Source organism: Colobus angolensis, unplaced genomic scaffold, assembly GCF_000951035.1.
Source record: "Colobus angolensis palliatus isolate OR3802 unplaced genomic scaffold, Cang.pa_1.0 Scaffold37, whole genome shotgun sequence".
NCBI lineage: Eukaryota > Metazoa > Chordata > Mammalia > Primates > Cercopithecidae > Colobus > Colobus angolensis.
Window position 1 is genome coordinate 711,853 of NW_012117043.1, and position 18,673 is coordinate 730,525.

At 38.5% G+C, this 18,673-nt stretch overlaps 1 protein-coding gene across 4 annotated transcripts in view; it reads left to right on the forward strand.

The window, feature by feature from the left end:
* The window catches only part of ACACA (acetyl-CoA carboxylase alpha), a 360,465-nt gene that overhangs the window by 206,338 nt on the left and 135,454 nt on the right, over positions 1-18,673 (forward strand). For all 4 annotated transcript variants that reach the window (XM_011953628.1, XM_011953625.1, XM_011953626.1 and 1 more), the window contains 5 exons: positions 627-751; positions 8,968-9,081; positions 10,314-10,427; positions 11,823-11,912; positions 13,569-13,687. In XM_011953628.1, the coding sequence (XP_011809018.1) occupies positions 627-751; positions 8,968-9,081; positions 10,314-10,427; positions 11,823-11,912; positions 13,569-13,687 (562 nt within the window). The remainder of the gene's footprint in view (positions 1-626; positions 752-8,967; positions 9,082-10,313; positions 10,428-11,822; positions 11,913-13,568; positions 13,688-18,673) is intronic.

Consider the following 18,673-nt stretch of genomic DNA (forward strand, 5'->3'; position numbering starts at 1 on the left):
TCTTTCTCAGTGATTCCACATTCACTGAATAAGGGTGATATTAACAATTTCTTGTTAAACTTACCCTATGACATTTTTTGGGATATCAAAAAGTGCAGCTATGACTAGAAGAAGCTACCAGTTTGTTGCTGATACTAGGTTTAGTGCCTACCCAGCTGAACAATGGTTAATGTCTTGAGGACATTACACATAAGGTCACATTCTTTTCGTTTTGAATTGCCTTATAAGATCAAGCTGGACTATGCTGGTTTCTTCTGTCAGTCAGCTGTGTAACTTTGGCTATGCCTTCTTTTTTTTTTTATTAAAGATATGGTCTTACTATGTTACCTGGGCTACTGTCAAACTTCTGTGCTCAAACGGTCTTGGCCTCCCAAAGTGCTGGGATTACAGGCTTGAGCCACCGCGCCCGGCCTGAACCCAGATCTTATATCCAAATTGCCTGTCTCCTAGTCCGGTGTTCTTTTACTAAATCACATTGCCAGTTTCTGTACAAATCCATCCAAGAAAATCCTTACGATGTTTCTTCTTACTGCTCATCTCATAAATTATAGACAGTACAAAACAAATAGCATGTAAATGTGAACATTTATACATGGGTGAGAACCAGTTCTTTTCATGGCATGCAGGTCACTATGACAAATGTGTGTTCGCCCTCCGGGAAGAGAATAAAAGTGACATGAACACTGTACTGAACTACATCTTCTCTCACGCTCAAGTCACCAAGAAGAATCTTCTGGTCACAATGCTTATCGTGAGTACCATTTTTCAGAACTCGTAAGGACCGTCGGTGATATGCAAAAAGTATTTTTTCCTTCTGATGGCTGTGGTCAGAGAAAAAAACTACTGCCTTTTATAATTATGGGATGAGTGGGACTTGAGCTGTGGACTAACAGTTTCTCACGTCTACCTTTGTCCTTGGTCTGAAGGAACTGCTTTAGTGAGAAAAGGACTCTTTTGGCTAGTATGCATATGCTCCTTCACAGGAACTTACACCTCCTAATTCTGTTTAGAAATGCCCCATGCTTCACCATTCCTGTGGTCCTCATGACAGCAGCTTTAAAATTTCATCTTATTTATCCAATATACTCTAATTTTAACTCTTGTTCCATAGATGCAAGCAATGGCTCTCATGTCAAACCTGAAAAAAAAAAAAAATAGAAATCCAGTACTACCCCTCCCTGACCAGAGAAATTTTAATATATTCTGCGTCTTCATTGGTCCCTTTTTATTTACATTGAAAATCTAAGCTCGGATTATTGCATTGGTATTAAATGTAAATGTATGATTTTTTTTCTCCATAACTTAGTAATATAAGAATTAGTAGGAAGTAGGAATGGGGAGTGAGCCTGGTAAGTTTGATGAGAGCTAATGTGCATTTGGCCAGCGGGTGGAATTTTTGTGGGCTGAAGGATTTTAAAGATGACTTGCAAGTCCTTCACTCCTAGCTCATTCTGGTTGAGTTACTTATAGGAATCAGTACAGTACGACTATTCCTGGAGTCCCTCACCCCATGGTCCTGAGCATTTGCCTTGCTGCTGCTTGCTTGTCTTTTTGGGGACTATAGTGTCTTTTCACTCCCAGAGTTTTCTTTCTTGTCCCTTTATGGAATTGGGATTCTTGGTACGTTAATTACATCATTTTTTCATGGAGGAAAAAAACATACATCTTCATAGCTATTTTTTATTTCGTACTTCAGAATGAAGGGAAACTATCTACCGTATACCTCTGATTGCAAGAGTGCCGCTCATTCAGTTATCTGCCTAGCTGGTTAACTCTAAAGCATATAACATTTTTTAGAATAGCCACTTTAAAAAATATGTAATTATAGGGAGAGTTCATTGCCTTTGCTACCCCAGAATGACTAGATGGTGGGGAAACAAGAAGATGCATTTGAATGGGAAAAAATATACATTAGTACAATGTAATACTTCAGCTTCCCCTAAGTGACAGGTTTCAGCTAAGAGATGATATAATCTATGGCAACTTGCTAATTCTTTTTGTCAGTCAAAAGAAGGAAAAAGGACTATTTAGATTTTTTTTTAATTTAATGAAAAGATTGTTAAATCTTATTTTGATAAAGCCAAGACTTTCTGGCAGAAAAGGGTAATGAGGAGAAGGGTAAAAGAATCTGTCAGTTTGGACCTAGAATGGGGTGGAATTTGCCTTTATAGGAAGCTAATTATGGTGAGTTTTTCTTTTTATTGTGATTATGTTTTGAAGAACTTAACAGTTTTCTGCACTAAAAATAGACCAACGCCTAGAATCCTTAGAGCAGAAGAAGAGTAATGATTGTCCAAGACTGTCGCTGGGTTTCTTAAATTCTAATTTGTAAGATATAGGGGCTCAGCTCGCTCCTTTTGCGGAGTGATTGTAAGTAACGCTTGCCTTAAGAATCTCATTATTGGAACACGGAGCCATATTTCCTCTGAGAATTCTGGAGTAGCTTTGAGCTGGGGCTGTTCATTTCTCAAGTAATCACGCTGGTGTGATGGAGAGAGAAAATGGCAGCTGTTCGGAGCTCAGGCCTTCAATTTTCTTCAGAGTCCAGTCACTCAAGTGTGTAATTACACGGGGGGTGCTGCAGAGGCATTGGGCCCTGTCAGAGAACTGGTTTGAGGCTTTGCTTTCTGCTTTTGCCAGTCAGGACAGGCAGAAGCCAATGGGACTCTGACTTTCTGCTGTTCTTTTTTTCTCCCACCTTGTCATCCTGATTACTTCTTACCTGCATGGATAGTACCCAAACTTTCTTTCCAACAGGCTGAGGTTTTTAGAGAAAAGAGCTGTTTCAGAGTTTGAGTTTGGGTGAATAGGATGCAGGAGGAGGAGGAGGAGGAGAAGGGGAACGGGAAGAGGAGGAGGATAAGGACGGTTGAACATGTGAACCAGGAAGCCAGATTTGTCGTATTCTTTATTTTGGTGTCATTACATTTTTCTTTAAAAAAACAAAAACAAAAACAAAATGAGACCCAGTAAATGTAAGAGGATCTGTAAGCTTTCATGTCATTAATTTCTTTTCAAATATCAGTTGTTTTCATTTCATCTTAGAGATTTGGAAATCAAGCTCAGGGCCAGCTAGCAGTGACTTACGGAACATGGGTAAAAGCTCAAGATGGTGCTCTTTTCTGATCTGATGTTACTGAAGGCCAGACATGTCTTCCTCTTTTCCTCTTTGACAATGCTTAGCTGCTCCCCCTTCCTCCTTCCTCTCCCTTCCTTCTTCTTTCCCTTCTCTTCTCCCACATCTACATTAATGGTAGTAGCTGGTAGGAGCCATTTTGGTTGTTTGGATTATTCTTTCCTCTGATCTTAGTGTCTTTTACAGATGTCACCTACACATGGTAGCACTTTGATTCCCCCAGCTTGTGTTCTCTGCTGGTTCCCCTTTCTTTGCATATCTTGGCTTCTTGATTGATGGTTATGTGCCCAGCATTCCATTCTCTGCTTTCTAGAAGTAGGAATGTTGATAGTATGTTTTGCTGAGCTAGATGATGATTTCTGGGGCTTTTGAACCTATAGAGAAGGAGGTATCAAGAAAAATCAGGCTTCTGTCAGTGTCATGGGATGTGTGCTTCTCTAGTAAAAAGGTACCTTCATCTTCTCTAGGTGTTAGCATAACTTGCCCAGTGGTAACTTGCCTCAAGGACTCTGAAGCAAATTTCTGGTAATCTTTCACTCTGTCTGGAAAGCAAAGTATCAGGTAAAAGGCTAAAGTCCTATCAGGTTTCCTCCATTTAAAGGGACATTGTAACACAATGTAACACAAAGTCTGGAAGACCAATAGTACATTTATTTTTTGAAAGCTCTTCTTATTTCTTAAATTTAACTTTGTAGGAAAAAGTTTAGGACTCAGAACATTGTTTATGTTTGCTTAGAGATATTTAAGGAACTCTTTAATCTTTAGCCAGATTAAGCTAATTGGTACAAATACAAAGTATCAACATCTTCATAGCTGTCTAGATGGCAATGTACATATCTTCTAGCCATCTTGATGATAAGTAGTCTTCCCCTCACTGCTTATAACTTATTTCTGATACAGCCCACATGAACATGCTATAAACCATGCTTCTGTATGAGTAATGCCATGCCTATGAACCCCTGATTTGGTTTAGATGGGGAGAATTTGTAATGCTGATCAGCACCTTTCCTTCCTCCACTTAACCTGACTGCAAATAATTTTGTCCAATGTGTAAATAAAGAAGACGTCTTTCTCAGTGATTCCACATTCACTGAATAAGGGTGATATTAACAATTTCTTGTTAAACTTACCCTATGACATTTTTTGGGATATCAAAAAGTGCAGCTATGACTAGAAGAAGCTACCAGTTTGTTGCTGATACTAGGTTTAGTGCCTACCCAGCTGAACAATGGTTAATGTCTTGAGGACATTACACATAAGGTCACATTCTTTTCGTTTTGAATTGCCTTATAAGATCAAGCTGGACTATGCTGGTTTCTTCTGTCAGTCAGCTGTGTAACTTTGGCTATGCCTTCTTTTTTTTTTTATTAAAGATATGGTCTTACTATGTTACCTGGGCTACTGTCAAACTTCTGTGCTCAAACGGTCTTGGCCTCCCAAAGTGCTGGGGCTACAGGCATGAGCCACTGTGCCCAGCCTTGGCTATGGGTTTAATATTTTATCATGTTTGTTGTATTTCTGCAAATTCAAACTATTTTCTATAGTTAGCTACCATCTAGGTCAAAAGTAAAGGCAAGAAATAACTGTTTTGTACCAGTATGGCTGAATAATAATTTTCACTTCGTTTTATGACTCTGGACAGTTGGAACAGACCTTTGGTTGGTGGATTGGGAAGCCAGATTTTTGCAAGTGACCTGTAATCCCAAAATCAGCAGGTTGGCTCTTTAAACAGACCTTTTTATGTTGACTAAACACATCTGCTGACCTAGACACCATCTAAAGGTATTGTTACAAAATGTTCACCAGGATTAGATGGTGATGTTGGTTTGTCCAGTTGCCCAAAAGAAACCTGTCTCTAGGACAGAGGGTAATAAAACTTCCTGTTGGATGTTAGTTGGCATCTTAGGATGGGTGGTTCTGAAAAACCCTGATGTTTTCTTTCAGAACCTTCAGAACCTGAATGCTGTGTCTAGGTCAAGGACAAGACAGGGTTGAGAAAGTTATTCTACACATAATTTTCTGTTGCCAATTTTTTCCTAAGTATTCATGATGACAGTGGAGAAAATATTTGAATGGAAAACTTCCAAGTCAGAATAGACTAATGAAAATAGTGGTTAACTGGCCGGGCGCGATGGCTCAAGCCTGTAATTCCAGCACTTTGGGAGGCCAAGACGGGCGGATCACGAGGTCAGGAGATCAAGACCACCCTGGCTAACATGGTGAAACCCCATCTCTACTAAAAAATACAAAAATCTAGCCGGGCGAGGTGGCGGGCGCCTGTAGTCCCAGCTACTGGAGGTGGAGCTTGCAGTGAGCTGAGATCCGGCCACTGCACTCCAGCCTGGGCGACAGAGCGAGACTCTGTCTCAAAAAAAACAAAAGAAAATAGTGGTTAACTCATACTGTGTTTGATAATTACTTCACATTTATTTATTTATTTATTTAGTTTTTGAAATGGAGTTTCGCTCTTGTTGCCCAGGCTGGAATGCAATGGCGCAATCTTGGCTCACCACAACTTCTGCTTTCTGGGTTCAAGCGATTCTCCTGCCTCAGCCTCCCGAGTAGCTAGGATAACAGGCATACACCACTGCGCCCAGTTAATTTTGTATTTTTAGTAGAGACAGGGTTTCTCCATGTTGGTCAGGCTGGTCTCGAACTCCTGACCTCAGGTGATCCGCCCACCTTGGCCTCCCAAAGTGCAGGGATTACAGGTGTGAGCCAAAGCACCCGGCCTTATTTATTTATTTATTTATTTAGTTTAGTTTAGTTTAGTTTTATTTTATTTATTTTATTATTTTATTTTATGTTATGTTATGTTATGTTATGTTATGTTATGTTATGTTATGTTATGTTATGTTATGTTATGAGATGGAACTTCACTCTTGTTGCCCAGGTTGGAGTGCAATGATGCAATATCGACTCACTGCAACCTCTGCTTCCGAGGCAGTTCTCCGGCCTCCGCCTTCCAAATAGCCAGGATTACAGGCATGCACCTCCACGCCTGGCTAATTTTTTGTATTTAGTAGAGACGGGGTTTCACCATGTTGGTCAGGCTGGTCTCGAACTGACCTCAGGTAATCCACATACCTCGGCCCCCAAAGTGCCGGGATTACAGGCGCGAGCCACCACGCCCGGCCCACATTTATTTTTTCTAATCTCCATAGTTCACTTTTCTTACAGGTACTGTTGCTTTTTCCCAAAGCCCTTTTTTACTCCCTTTCTCTCATAATGGAAAGATAAAATGAAAAGTGGTTTTTAAGAAAAGTGGTTTTGTGTGTTTTGCTTTGTTTTGTCTTTTAAGTTAGGATATGATCTGTAACTGTGCAAGAGGGTAACTCCATTTTTAAAAATTTTAGTTTAATCTCTAAAGGTAAACCTATATTTCCTTTAAAGGGAATGCATTCCATATCAAATCTGATATGGTTGCAGAGGTGGTTAGTGTTATTTTGTCATGTTGGCTTTTGTTTTTATTATTTTATTATTTTTTTATTTATATTTTTATTTTTTTGAGATGGAGTCTCCCTCTGTCACCCAGGCTGGAGTGCAGTGGTGCGATCTTGGCTCACTGCAACCTCCGCCTCCCGGGGTCAAGCAGTTCTCCACCTCAGCCTCCTGAGTAGCAGGGATTACGGGTGCGTGCCACCACGCCCAGCTAATTTTTGTATTTTTAGTAGAGACAGGGTTTCACCATCTTGGCCAGGCTGGTGTTGAACTCTTGACCTCATGATCCACCCGCCTTGGCCTCCCAAAGTGCTGGGATTACAGGCATGAGCCACTGTGCCCGGCTGGCTTTTGTTTTTAATGTTGAGACTTTAGTCTGGCCTTGTACAGAGGAGCTGAGTTGTGGCATTACCCAGTACACTTCTTATGTTTTTAGGCATTTTAGTGGGTCATTCCAATGCTTTTAGTAAGTACCTCGGAAAGGAGTATGTTTGCTCTATTAAGAACATTAGGAAAGGGACTTAGGTAGGAAAAAATTATCTTGGTTTCCCTACCCACTGTTATCTATCAATTCTTTCCTTCTGTCTTTTTGTGGTCCTGTTTCTGGTAGTTTTACATATTCCTTTGAAATTCTGTTTTGCTCATTAGTTCTCAGCAAAAGGTAAGAGTTACTTGCATTTTCTTTCTCCTCTTTGCTTTTATGCCTAGGATAGGTAGAACAGATCCTCTAATGTGTGCTGCCTGTTCAATTGAACCTCTGGGTTTATCTTCACTTTAATAGCAGCTTTTATTTTTCTCACTCAGATGAGTGAATTATCTGGGTTAAATGGGTGAAAACATAGTACTTGGACTTCCTTAATTGTAAGTTCCATCATATGTTTTATGACTCTGGACAGTCAGAGCAGACCTCTCCTTGGTGGATTAGGGAACCAGAATCTCATTATATAATTTTCTTTAAAAAAAAAAAAAGCTTTGAGAAACCTTCTCAGCATAATGGCACTGAGTATTTCAAAAGTATTTACCTTGTGATGTGGAAGGTAGGGGTTTTAGAAAAAGCATGTCTTTTATTTTTACTGCATTTATTTATGCTGCTGTGATAAAGGTCTATAAAGTATATCCCTGAGATGGGGAAGGTTAAGTATGAAATAGAAATTCTTCAAGAAAAGGACTGATAATCAAAGTGAGGAGAAGGTTAACGAGCATCAACAAGCAGGCCCTTTGGGTCTTCCTTCATGTCCCCTTTGTAGTAGGGTGAGAATAAATATTTATTAAAATACAAAGGCAATTCTGTCTTTTAAAGTTTTTTTATTTTATTTATTTTTATTTTTTATTTTTAGAGATGGGGTCTCACCATGTTGCCCAGGCTGGTCTTGCACTCCTGGGCTCAAGTGTGAGCCACATTGCCCAGCCAAGGCAATTATTTAAAACTCCAAGTAGAGGGAGTGATATCTAAATGGATATATTTTATATGGTGTGGTGTTAATAATTACTACTACCAGTAGCTCTGTAAAATTCAAAAAGGACAGATATTTCTAAAAACTGTGTGTGCAGTTTTTTCGACTTAGATGGAAATTGCATGGATAATGGATGAATTTAGAGAATAAACTGATAATTCCACTAGACTCCAGTAAGAATATTTCTCTCAGAATATGATTGGGATTTTTTTGTTAATATTTTTTACTTCTTAGAAGAGGAAGGACCCAATACTGAATAAAACATGAATTCTATAGTAGGAGCTTGTTTTTTTCCTCTAATTCAGCTAAGTATTCACATATGTAAGTATCATGGAATGATTCTTGGTACAGGAAGAAGAGAAATGATTTGGGGTACAGAAATGCCAGCGTATGAGATGGTATTTTTAGTTAGTGTGTGTTTATAAATAAATAATTAATTATTGTGTTTCTGTTTTGCATCTGCCTGGGTTGCTGAAAATTTGGTTTATGAGATGAAAACTACTGGGATGGTTCTTTTTGCCTTATATCTACCTTCTTTCCAAAAGTGGGAGGGGAAACAGGAAGGTCTTTAGTCCCTATTATTTAAAACTTTCTCTTAAAACTTTGAGACATAATCTATTATTTCTTCCTCAGAATCCCCTTGGCCCCTTTTAGTGGTCTCTAATGATTTCTTCTGCGTGTTAAAAGTATAGTGTTGATTTATAAGGAAATACATTAGGAATTTTGAATGAGGGATTTGGACTGCCTCTCCTTAGCCAAACTTCCTCTGGGATCTTCTTTACCATACTGTTTAGGGTAAAAGTAATAGAAAGTTTGCATTGTTTTATCAATCCAGCTGGGTTTACTTTGTTTTCATTCCTTTTCTCTATTTCAAAATCCTATCCTCCTGTTCTTTTTAATCTGGCTATCTATGTTCTTTTTTACATTAACAATTAGGATCAGTTGTGTGGCCGGGACCCTACTCTCACTGATGAGCTGCTGAATATTCTCACAGAGCTAACTCAACTCAGTAAGACCACCAATGCTAAAGTAGCACTTCGAGCACGCCAGGTAAGGCCATTTGTTGGTTTTCTTAAAGGAGGGATGGCTTTCATAGATCAGGCAGTCCTAGACACAATGAACTTTTGCTTAATCATCTTACAAAAAAACATGTTATTTTCTATATGTGTCACATTTTCCTCAGAACAAACGTTTTCATATGGTATGTTTTTTAAAGAGAAAGGAAAAGATTAATGCTGCATTTCTTTAAAATAGATGCCCTTTCCCCATTAAAAAAATCCTGGTATCATTCCCTTCCCTCCCTAGTAGCCCTGTGATAGTAAACCAGGGTCAGGTGGAGGAAAGGACACTCAGGGAAGGAAATAGACTCAATATTTCTTACTTCCCAAAGGGAGCTTAGAAGCAGATGAAAACTTCCAAGTGTACAGGAAACAATCAAGTGTGGAAAGCAGAAAGATAACGAAATGAATCTTAGGTGGTTGCAATCAGAACAACCCCAGAGAAGTCCAGTTAGTTTCACCCTGAAGTCTTCATTTCCATTCCAAAAGGTTTCAGCAGGGAAGCCAAGAGTTGGCACTCCCTTTGTGTTTCAGTGCATGGGCATTGACAAGGAAGCAGCATTTGAAGCTGTTCAGTGACCTTCTGCTTTCTCTACAATTGTATCCATGTCACTGAACTACTCAAAGCTATTGAACCTCTCAGTGACCTGCTGAGGGTATTCAGATCCTACTGTGTCACTGTTTGTTTGTTTGTGACACTGCTTTCACTCTCTCTGCCCCTCACACACACTGGTGTTGCTTCCTGACGCCTTCTCCTTGGTGCTGAGTACCTGGGGCTGTCAAAGCAGCTTTCCCTGTCTTTCTTTCCACTTCAGAGTTGCAAAAGGCTAGCTCTGCTGCATCTACCTTCCCCACAGCTGCTCCCTGCCAGACCTGATTCCCAATTAACAGCTAGTCATGCAGTCCCCAGGACCAGCAGCTTTGCAATGGTAAATCACATACATTGATGGAACTTGATTGAAGCAGTTTTCTCTCCCTTTCCCCTACCCACCATGGGAAATTGGCCACAACGCAAATCATGGTGAGAGTCAACTGAGATTCAGTATTTGGTGGCATTGACTTTATGTTACAGGACCTAGAAGTTGTTTTACTTGGTCTCTGTTTTATCTGTGATGCCTGCACTTACAGATTTATATTTATTGCTTTTGTATCAGAGCTGCCTAATAGGAGCCTAGAATAATCACTCCCTGAGGAACGTGTGCCTCCTATTTTTTCTCACTCTAGGTTCTTATTGCCTCCCATTTGCCATCATACGAGCTTCGCCATAACCAAGTAGAGTCTATCTTCCTATCAGCTATTGACATGTATGGACATCAATTTTGCATTGAGAACCTGCAGGTATATATATATATATATATAGCCCTTTCCTGCCTCTCTGGACTCTTATCTCCTTTATTCTCAAGCATAGTTTAAGTAATCAATTAATTAATTAATTTTGATTTTCCATGTAATGGAGTGTCATACCTTGACTTTCTAAAACAATTTATACGTAGGAATTTTTTTTTCATACAAATGCTGTTAGAATTGTGGCTTAGCTTAAAAATCAAATAGGCCTGCCTTGATAGAAGTGTCCTATTGAAGTCTTTATCTTTGTACTTTACCTAGAAAGTATCTAGGCCAGAATTAAATAACAAGGCTGGTTGATTTCTGATATATATATATATATATATATATACACACACACACACACACACATATATATACACACACACACTTCTCTAATGATTTATGATATTTGAATCAGATGTACACATAGGTAGTTGTTACTCTTCTGGAGACAGAGCTATTTAAGTATCATTTAATTTTAATTTTATGTTAATGCTTACTATTAAGCTTTATAAAAAGCTCGTTTTTAAGAGATTGTTGGCTAATTTTACTGCTAATCAGAAGGACTGCCACAATTATTTTTCAAACATTATCTTCTCAGGAATGACTTTATATTTTTCTACCTGGAAACAAGGATACCATTGTTATATCTGGCCCAGGGGAATCTTTAGACTTTCTGTAACATTTCTTCCTGGGAATCTAGAGGGGAAAGAAGGATGTTTTTTCTTATTTGATTAATAGCTGAAATCTAGGGTTTCAACTGGGGTTCAAATCTAGGGTTTACCATAGTGGAGTATTGAGACAATATTTATTTTATTTAATTTTTCTGAGACAGAGTCTCACCCTGTTACCCAGGCTGGAGTGTAGTGGCATAGTCTCGGCTTACTGCAACCTCCACCTCCTGAGTTCAAGTGATTCTTGTGCCTTGGCCTCTTGAGTAGCTGGGATTACAGGCACGCACTGCTGCACCCAGCTAATTTTTGTATTTTTAACAGAGACGGGGTTTTGCCATGTTGGCCAGGCTGGTCTCGAACTCCTGACCTCAAATGATCTGCATGCCTTACAGGCGTGAGCCACCATGCCTGGTGAAGACAATATTTAGAGAGTACAGATAAATGTCAGAAAAGAATAATAGTCATAAACACTTATATTAGCATACAAATAATGTACTGTTAATTCAGTATTCTAAGAATTTTACATGTATTTACTCATATAATACAACAGCCCTATGAGGATAGGTATTATTATTTTCTCCATTTTGTAGCTCAGGAAGTTCAGGCACAGAGAGATTATGGCATTCAGAGACAAACTTCTTAGGTTTCACTAAATGCTTCAAATGCCAAATAGTGTCCACTGAAATTGTTCTCCTTTTGATGTAAGGCTTAAGCCTGTCTTTGTATCTTCTAGAAACTCATCCTATCAGAAACATCTATTTTTGATGTCCTACCAAACTTCTTCTATCATAGCAACCAAGTAGTGAGGATGGCAGCTCTGGAGGTAAGTATTTATGGTAATGGGACATGACCTTTTGCTTTGTTTCTAGCTGGTTTCTTATATCCATTTGGCTGCCATGTCAGTTCTAGTTCTCTGGCCTTAAGGTTGGTTCTTAAGGGTAGTTAGTCTCTTCTCCTTTGCAACAGTACGTGCTTACTCAGATACTTTACTCAAGTGTTTCATCTGAACTCATCACCAGCTTCTAGGTTCCAATCACAGGAAAACAGCTGCCAGCATTTTTCAGTAGTTTCTATTTTCCAGGTATTTGAATTCTCCCATTTCATAATGAGTTAGGATTCCTTGTAACACAAAAAGTGAAAATATATGGCTGATCAGAGCATGTGTCATCTTACCATTGTGTGATTTGGGCCAAATTAAAATGGATTTTAGTTATGTTTTGGATTGTCAAGCAGCTCTTATGAAATACTTCCTCAAAGGAAAGAAAGTAATAGCATTTAATGAACTGTGTTTTAGGTATTTTATTTTTCTCATTTAATCCTACAGTTAGTTACTTTAGGAAGTAAGAAGAAAGTGAGACTCTGAGAGGTTTAAGTAATTTGTCCAAAATCACACAGATAATAAGTGGAAGAGTTTGCATTTGAACTCAAGCTAATCTGACTCCAAAGATTTCTGTTTCCGCTACATCACACTACCTCATTAAGCACAAAAATTGCAGGCCCTGAATACCACTGTAAAGTTGCTAAATAGATGTTTTTTGAAGATGGGGAAAAAGAGTGTTTTAGATGATTTTATGTAATGTAACATCACGGTAGTCTGTTGCTAGCTCCTTTGTGTTACTTTTTATTTGTATTTTGTGGTAGAATATAAATTATCCTACTCAGTAAATGCCAAAAGTTTTAAAACATTTAAGTGTTTTGTAGTGTTTTCATGTCATTTAATGAGAAGCTTCCTTATATACTTCCCGTGCCATAGAATCTCAGGTAGCATTTTATGTGCATGGCAAATTTGCTATGAAATGTGTGAGGTTGGACTGACAGTTTTTGCAGAGATGTAGCCTATTGCTGTTTCTTTTTTTAATTTAAATTTATTTTTATTTTATTTTATTGCTGTTCCTTTAACTCTTGAGTCAAGTTCATGTATTTGAGATATTATATGTCCAATTATGTCTTACTGCTTTTGATCAGGGTTTGCTGAAAACTGATTTTGAGTGGGTGGGGAAGTCGGGGAGGACACAAAACAAAGACATGAGATAGTAAAAGAGTTGAACTGTGATTGCTTGTGTCTTCTATTTTCACTCCGTAAGTGGCTCAAAATCAGCACCTCTCATTTTTCTCACTGCTTAATCTTCTCTTGAAATGATCATGCTTAATAGATTAATAGTTGTAGTTCTATATGCTGTCTTTTGCTAAAGATTAAACCTTCTCCAGGGTTTAGGTTAGTGTGAAAGAAGGTTTACAGTGCACATAGGTGTCCAGCAGAGGCTGCCTAGTTTTGTTTTCATTAGTAGTCATGGGTATACTATTAAGACTCCAGCTTTATTAATTAAAGCAAGATATGTATGTATACAGAGGGCCTTGGGACTTCTCTCCCCACAGAGCACCTTCTGCCTCAGATACCTCGTTTCAAGACTCTTTTTCTGGGCTATTTTCTTAATTTCTGTTTTTGAAATTTATTTACTGAGGGTTACTTTTGAACCAGGTGTATGTTCGAAGGGCTTACATTGCCTACGAACTTAACAGCGTACAACACCGCCAGCTTAAGGACAACACCTGTGTGGTGGAATTCCAGTTCATGCTGCCCACATCTCATCCAAACAGGTGAGTTTGAGGTGGTATGTGCACCTGAGCCAGCCAGAGGTATACCATGAGAATCAAGGGGAGTAATGTGTATGACAATTCCATGTTTTTTTAATTAGAAATGTAGGGCAAAAAATGAACAATATGACCATAAGAGAAGAGCCTTTTGGTGCTCACTTCTTTGATCTAAAGAGCCAAATTATGGTCTAAGTAAGATGAAATTTTAGGATTACTCCATTCATTCTTGCTTGTATTATGTCACTGAGGAAATAGTTTCTTTTTTAAAAAAAAATAGAAAGAATTTACTAGCATTTTACTTGCTAGAACTTTGCCAGAAAAATCACTGTTTTTAACAATTTAAATCAGCAATTAGACTAAAAAAATATTTTGGGTGGAATGCTTTTCTTTTCTGTATGTTTGCTATGGGTTGAGGTTATACCTGAGCCAGTTTCATTATCTCCCTAAAACAGACAACCTGAAATAGCAGTTGAAATTCAATCAGGTTTTAAAAATTACATTTCAGAACCAAACTTCTTAATCTCAAATAAATTACTGAATTAAGCCATGATAATTACATTATTTGTCCCTTCCTGTGTCTTTTAAAAAATAAAATGTACATATGGACATTTTTGTGTCAGAATTGCTTTTGTTTTAAAATGAAAATACTTTATCTTATAGACTCATCTTTTAAGAAGTATTCTAAGGCAATGAAAATCTATGAATTCCACCCACACATAGGTTCATCCTCTCCTGTGCTTTCATTCTTTGTAGTAATACCACAGAAAACATAAATACCACAGCCAGTCTTAACCTGCTCCTCTCCATTTCTTCTTTATGGCCTTTGGTTCTTCACTTGGTATTACAAAGTACTGTGTCTTTGGGGAACCTTAGTTATAGACACCAGAAATTGTTTTGTTCTAAATTGCCACTTCACCCAAAGCAATAGAAACCCTTTCTGGAGACAAAGAAGTCTGTGCTGAGACTTTTGGCCACTGGATGCCACTGTTGATCCAGCAGAGGTCGACAGATGAGCAGAGGCATCTTCAGAAAAAGTACCTCTCTTCTTTGTCTCAGAATATCCTTTCACTTCTCTACCTCAAAAATACCTTACGGCTGGCAGAGAAAAGCATATATCCTTGATTTAGCAAGCATCTCTCGGTACATTTTTGCCTCCATGGATTTCAGAATCTCATTTTCTAGAAACGAATGGTTGTCCTTCAGTGAGCGGCGAAGTACTCATGGCACACATGGGCACAGCACTCAGTCTTCTTTCTTTTCCTGCATTCCTTGAATAATTGTAGAGAACTACACTCTATACTTAATGCTCTTTGTAATTCTCAGGGCAGTTCTCCTTTTCTTTCTGCTTTCTCCTGCTTCCCTTTGGGCAGTGATTTGTAGTCGGGCTGCAAAGCCGCTTCTGATTTCCTTCCCTCCTCATCACTCTCCTTGTCTTTCTTAATTGTTCTCCCTGTACTACTTTTTTTTATTTGAGGATATGTCCGGCTTGGTGAGGGAATGTTGGCTGAAAAATGAGAGGAATTCTTCTTGACTGCTTTGTTAAGAAATCTTATTCACCTTTCTATGTCAAGAGTGTGAATCTTGGTTAGTTCAATGTGGTTACAAAACTTGTACGCCTGTCCCTCCCAACATCTGGACATGCCTGTGGATAAAGATCAGACTTGAACATAACAGTAATCCTGTAATCTCCCTGAAGTCTCCCTTGGTTGTCAGTGTAATTCTAAACCTGTTGGATTATTATTGTTATTGTCATCATTATTATTGGTGTAACTGTGAAGGTGGAGATAATTGCAAAATAAAAAGGAAAAATAAAATCATCTTTGTGAAAACCAGAAAAATGTTAAAATTGCTTTAATTTTTTTTTGTATCTAAATTCTTTTGTTTAGGATCAAATGGTCAGGTTTGATCATAAAATGATATATTCAGTTTCAGAGTATAGCTTGTTCAGTTATTGCAGATTTACTAGTTGAATTTAGTTTTATAAGATTATATACATAATATATATAATTATATATAATATATAATATAATATATATGAATATATGTATTTTTCCCCCAAATGTTTTTGTTATAATTTGGATTTATAGCCTTATTGTGACACCAGCTGGTGTACTGCAATTGAATTCTGACACTAGCCATCTGAAGTTAGATCAGATGCCACAGGCTAAGTAAGGGCTCAGTCCACCACCAAATTGTCCCTACTTCAGATGGGGCCATAAATGGGGTGCCCTAGCCACTTGCACTTCTGACCAACTGGCTACAAATTTGAGGGTCCTCTCAGTTTTCTCAGTTTGATAATTCCCTCAGAACAACTCACAGAGTTCAAGCACTACAGTTTTATTGTCAGGATCAGCAAAAAGCACGAGACGCTTAGGGTGAAGTGTGGGACAGTCTCAAACACAGAGCTTCCTTGTTCATTCCCTGTGGAATCAGAGTGTATCAACTCTCTCAGCACATCCATGTGTTCACCAACCAAGAAGCTCCATTGACCTTCAGTGTCCAGAGTATTTTAAAATCAGGGCTTCATTACGTAGGCACGCTTGATTAAATCGTAGCCTACATGATTAAACTCAATCTCCCCTCCCAGAGGTCTGGCTGGCTGAAAGCCCTCAACCCTCTAATCATCTAGTTGGTCTTTCTAGTGACCAGCTCCCCTCCTGAGTCATCTCATCTCTTAGCATAAACTCAGATGTGATCCAAAGGGCTTATAAATAACAATGACACTCCCGTTACTTGGGAAATTATAAGGATTTAGTCTCTCTTCCAGGAACCAGAGACAATGGCCAAAGTCTTTATTATATAATAGATCTGCTCATCTTAAACAGAAATCTAAGCTGTTTTAGATTTAGCTAGTTTTGAGCCAAGTACTCTCTAACTCCAGTACTTTTTTTTTTTCTGTTATTGTTTTGATCAAGCAGGCAAAAAGCATATTGTTTCTCATTCTACAGAAAGAAGTTACAGAGGGCTACCAGTATATGTTCTACTCCCAGTCCTATAAGGCTCAATTATGTCCACTAACCTCTAGATTAATGATTCTCAGAATTATCTGAGGGGTAATTTGAAAATACACATATTGGGGTCCTGACTTTCAAGACCCAATTCATTTTGGATTAGAGTCCCGGTGACCACTTTGAAAAGCTCCTCTGAACTCTGATGAACATCTATAATTGACAGTCACTACTTCTAAACTAGTACTGTCAAATAGAAATATAATACAAGCCACATTATTTAAAAGTTTCTATTGGCCACATTTAAAAGAGTAAAAAGAAACAGATAAAATTAATTCAAATAGCATCTTATTTAACCTATTATATCCAAAATGCCATTTCAATATGTAATAACAATTGTTAATATTTTTTCTTTTATTCATACTGTATCTTTGAAATTTAGCATGTATTCTATACTTACAGCATGTCTCAATATAAACTAGCCATATTTCAAGTACTACCCTAGCTGCATGTGGCTAGTGGCTGCTATATTAGACAGTTCAACTTAGACCAAAAACGAATTAGGACAGTCACACTGAGCCCCTTTTTTTTTTTTTTTGGTTACTGGTAGTGCCCTTGGAGAGAAGAAAAATTGTTATTCTTTTGTTGCTTATTCTTAGTAGTTACAGGAATTATCCACACTTGATATTATAGATGTTACACAATATTTTATGCATGCTTTAAAAATCAGTGAGAATAAAGAAAAGGTATATGAATCATACATATTTTACTTATCAATGCAAAACAGAATTTTATATTTTTCCCAATTGAGGTTAACAAGCCAATTTTTTTTTTTTTTTTTTTCTCTCCCATAGAGATGGGGTCTTGCCATGTTACCAGGCTGGTCTCAAAATAATTCTCCTGCTTCAGCCTCTCAAGTAGCTGGGACTATAGGCATGTGCTGCCATACCTAGTGTAGACCAAAAATTCTTGGGGGAGAAAACAGGTTTTTTTTTTTTTCTTTTTTTTTTTTGAGACGGGGTCTCAGCTCTGTCGCTCTGTCGCCCAGGCTGGAGTGCAGTGGCACGATCTGGGCTCACTGCAAGCTCTGCCTTCTGGGTTCAAGCGATTCTCCTGCCTCAGCCTCCCAAGTAGCTGGGACTACAGGCGCCCGCCACCACATCTGGCAAATTTTTTGTATTTTTAATAGAGATGGGTTTTCACCGTGTTAACCAGGATGGTCTTGATCTCCTGACCTTGTGATCCTCCTGCCTCGGCCTCCCAAAGTGCTGGGATTACAGGCATGAGCCACGGTATTTTGGTTAACCAATTTTTTGTGTTTCCTTGCACTTGGTCTTCACATTCCTAGCTGGGTGTTTTTGAAGTAGACAAAATTTGTCCAGCACATCACTGGAAGTGTCTTAGTAAGCTGTAATATCAAAGCAAGACTGAAATCTCATTGTGTATGGAATCCCATTCCTGCAGCTTTTTTTTTTTTGAGATGGAGTTTCGCTCTTGTTGCTCAGGATTGCAGTGGCGCAATCCTGGCTCACCGCAACCTCTGCCTTCTGAGTTCAAGCGATTCTTCTGCCTCAGCCTCCCGATTACTTGGGATTACAGCATGTACCACCACACCCAGCTAATTTTGTATTTTTAGGAGAGACAGGGTTTCTCCATGTTGGTCAGGCTGGTCTCCAACTCCTGACCTCAGGTGATCTACCTGCCTCGGCCTCCCAAAGTGGTGGAATTACAGGTGTAAGCCACTGCGCCCGGCCTTGTTTGTTTCTTAACTCCTCTTACTATAATTCCCAGTCATGCAGTTTGTTTTTGACTCTGATTTAGCTTCCATAGGTTGGGGTGAAACATGGGACTCTGTCTGCAAACTGGCAGCAGAGTTGTTTTTTTTTTTTTTTTTCAGGAAAATCCCTTGGTTACTGTTGGGATTAAAGACCTGTGTCTTATTAGGACCTATTTTGATTTTTGGAGAAGTAGGCAAAATATATTGCAAATGACTAGGGGAGCCTCTAAAAAGGGAGAAGACAGCCGTTTTTAGCACACTTGA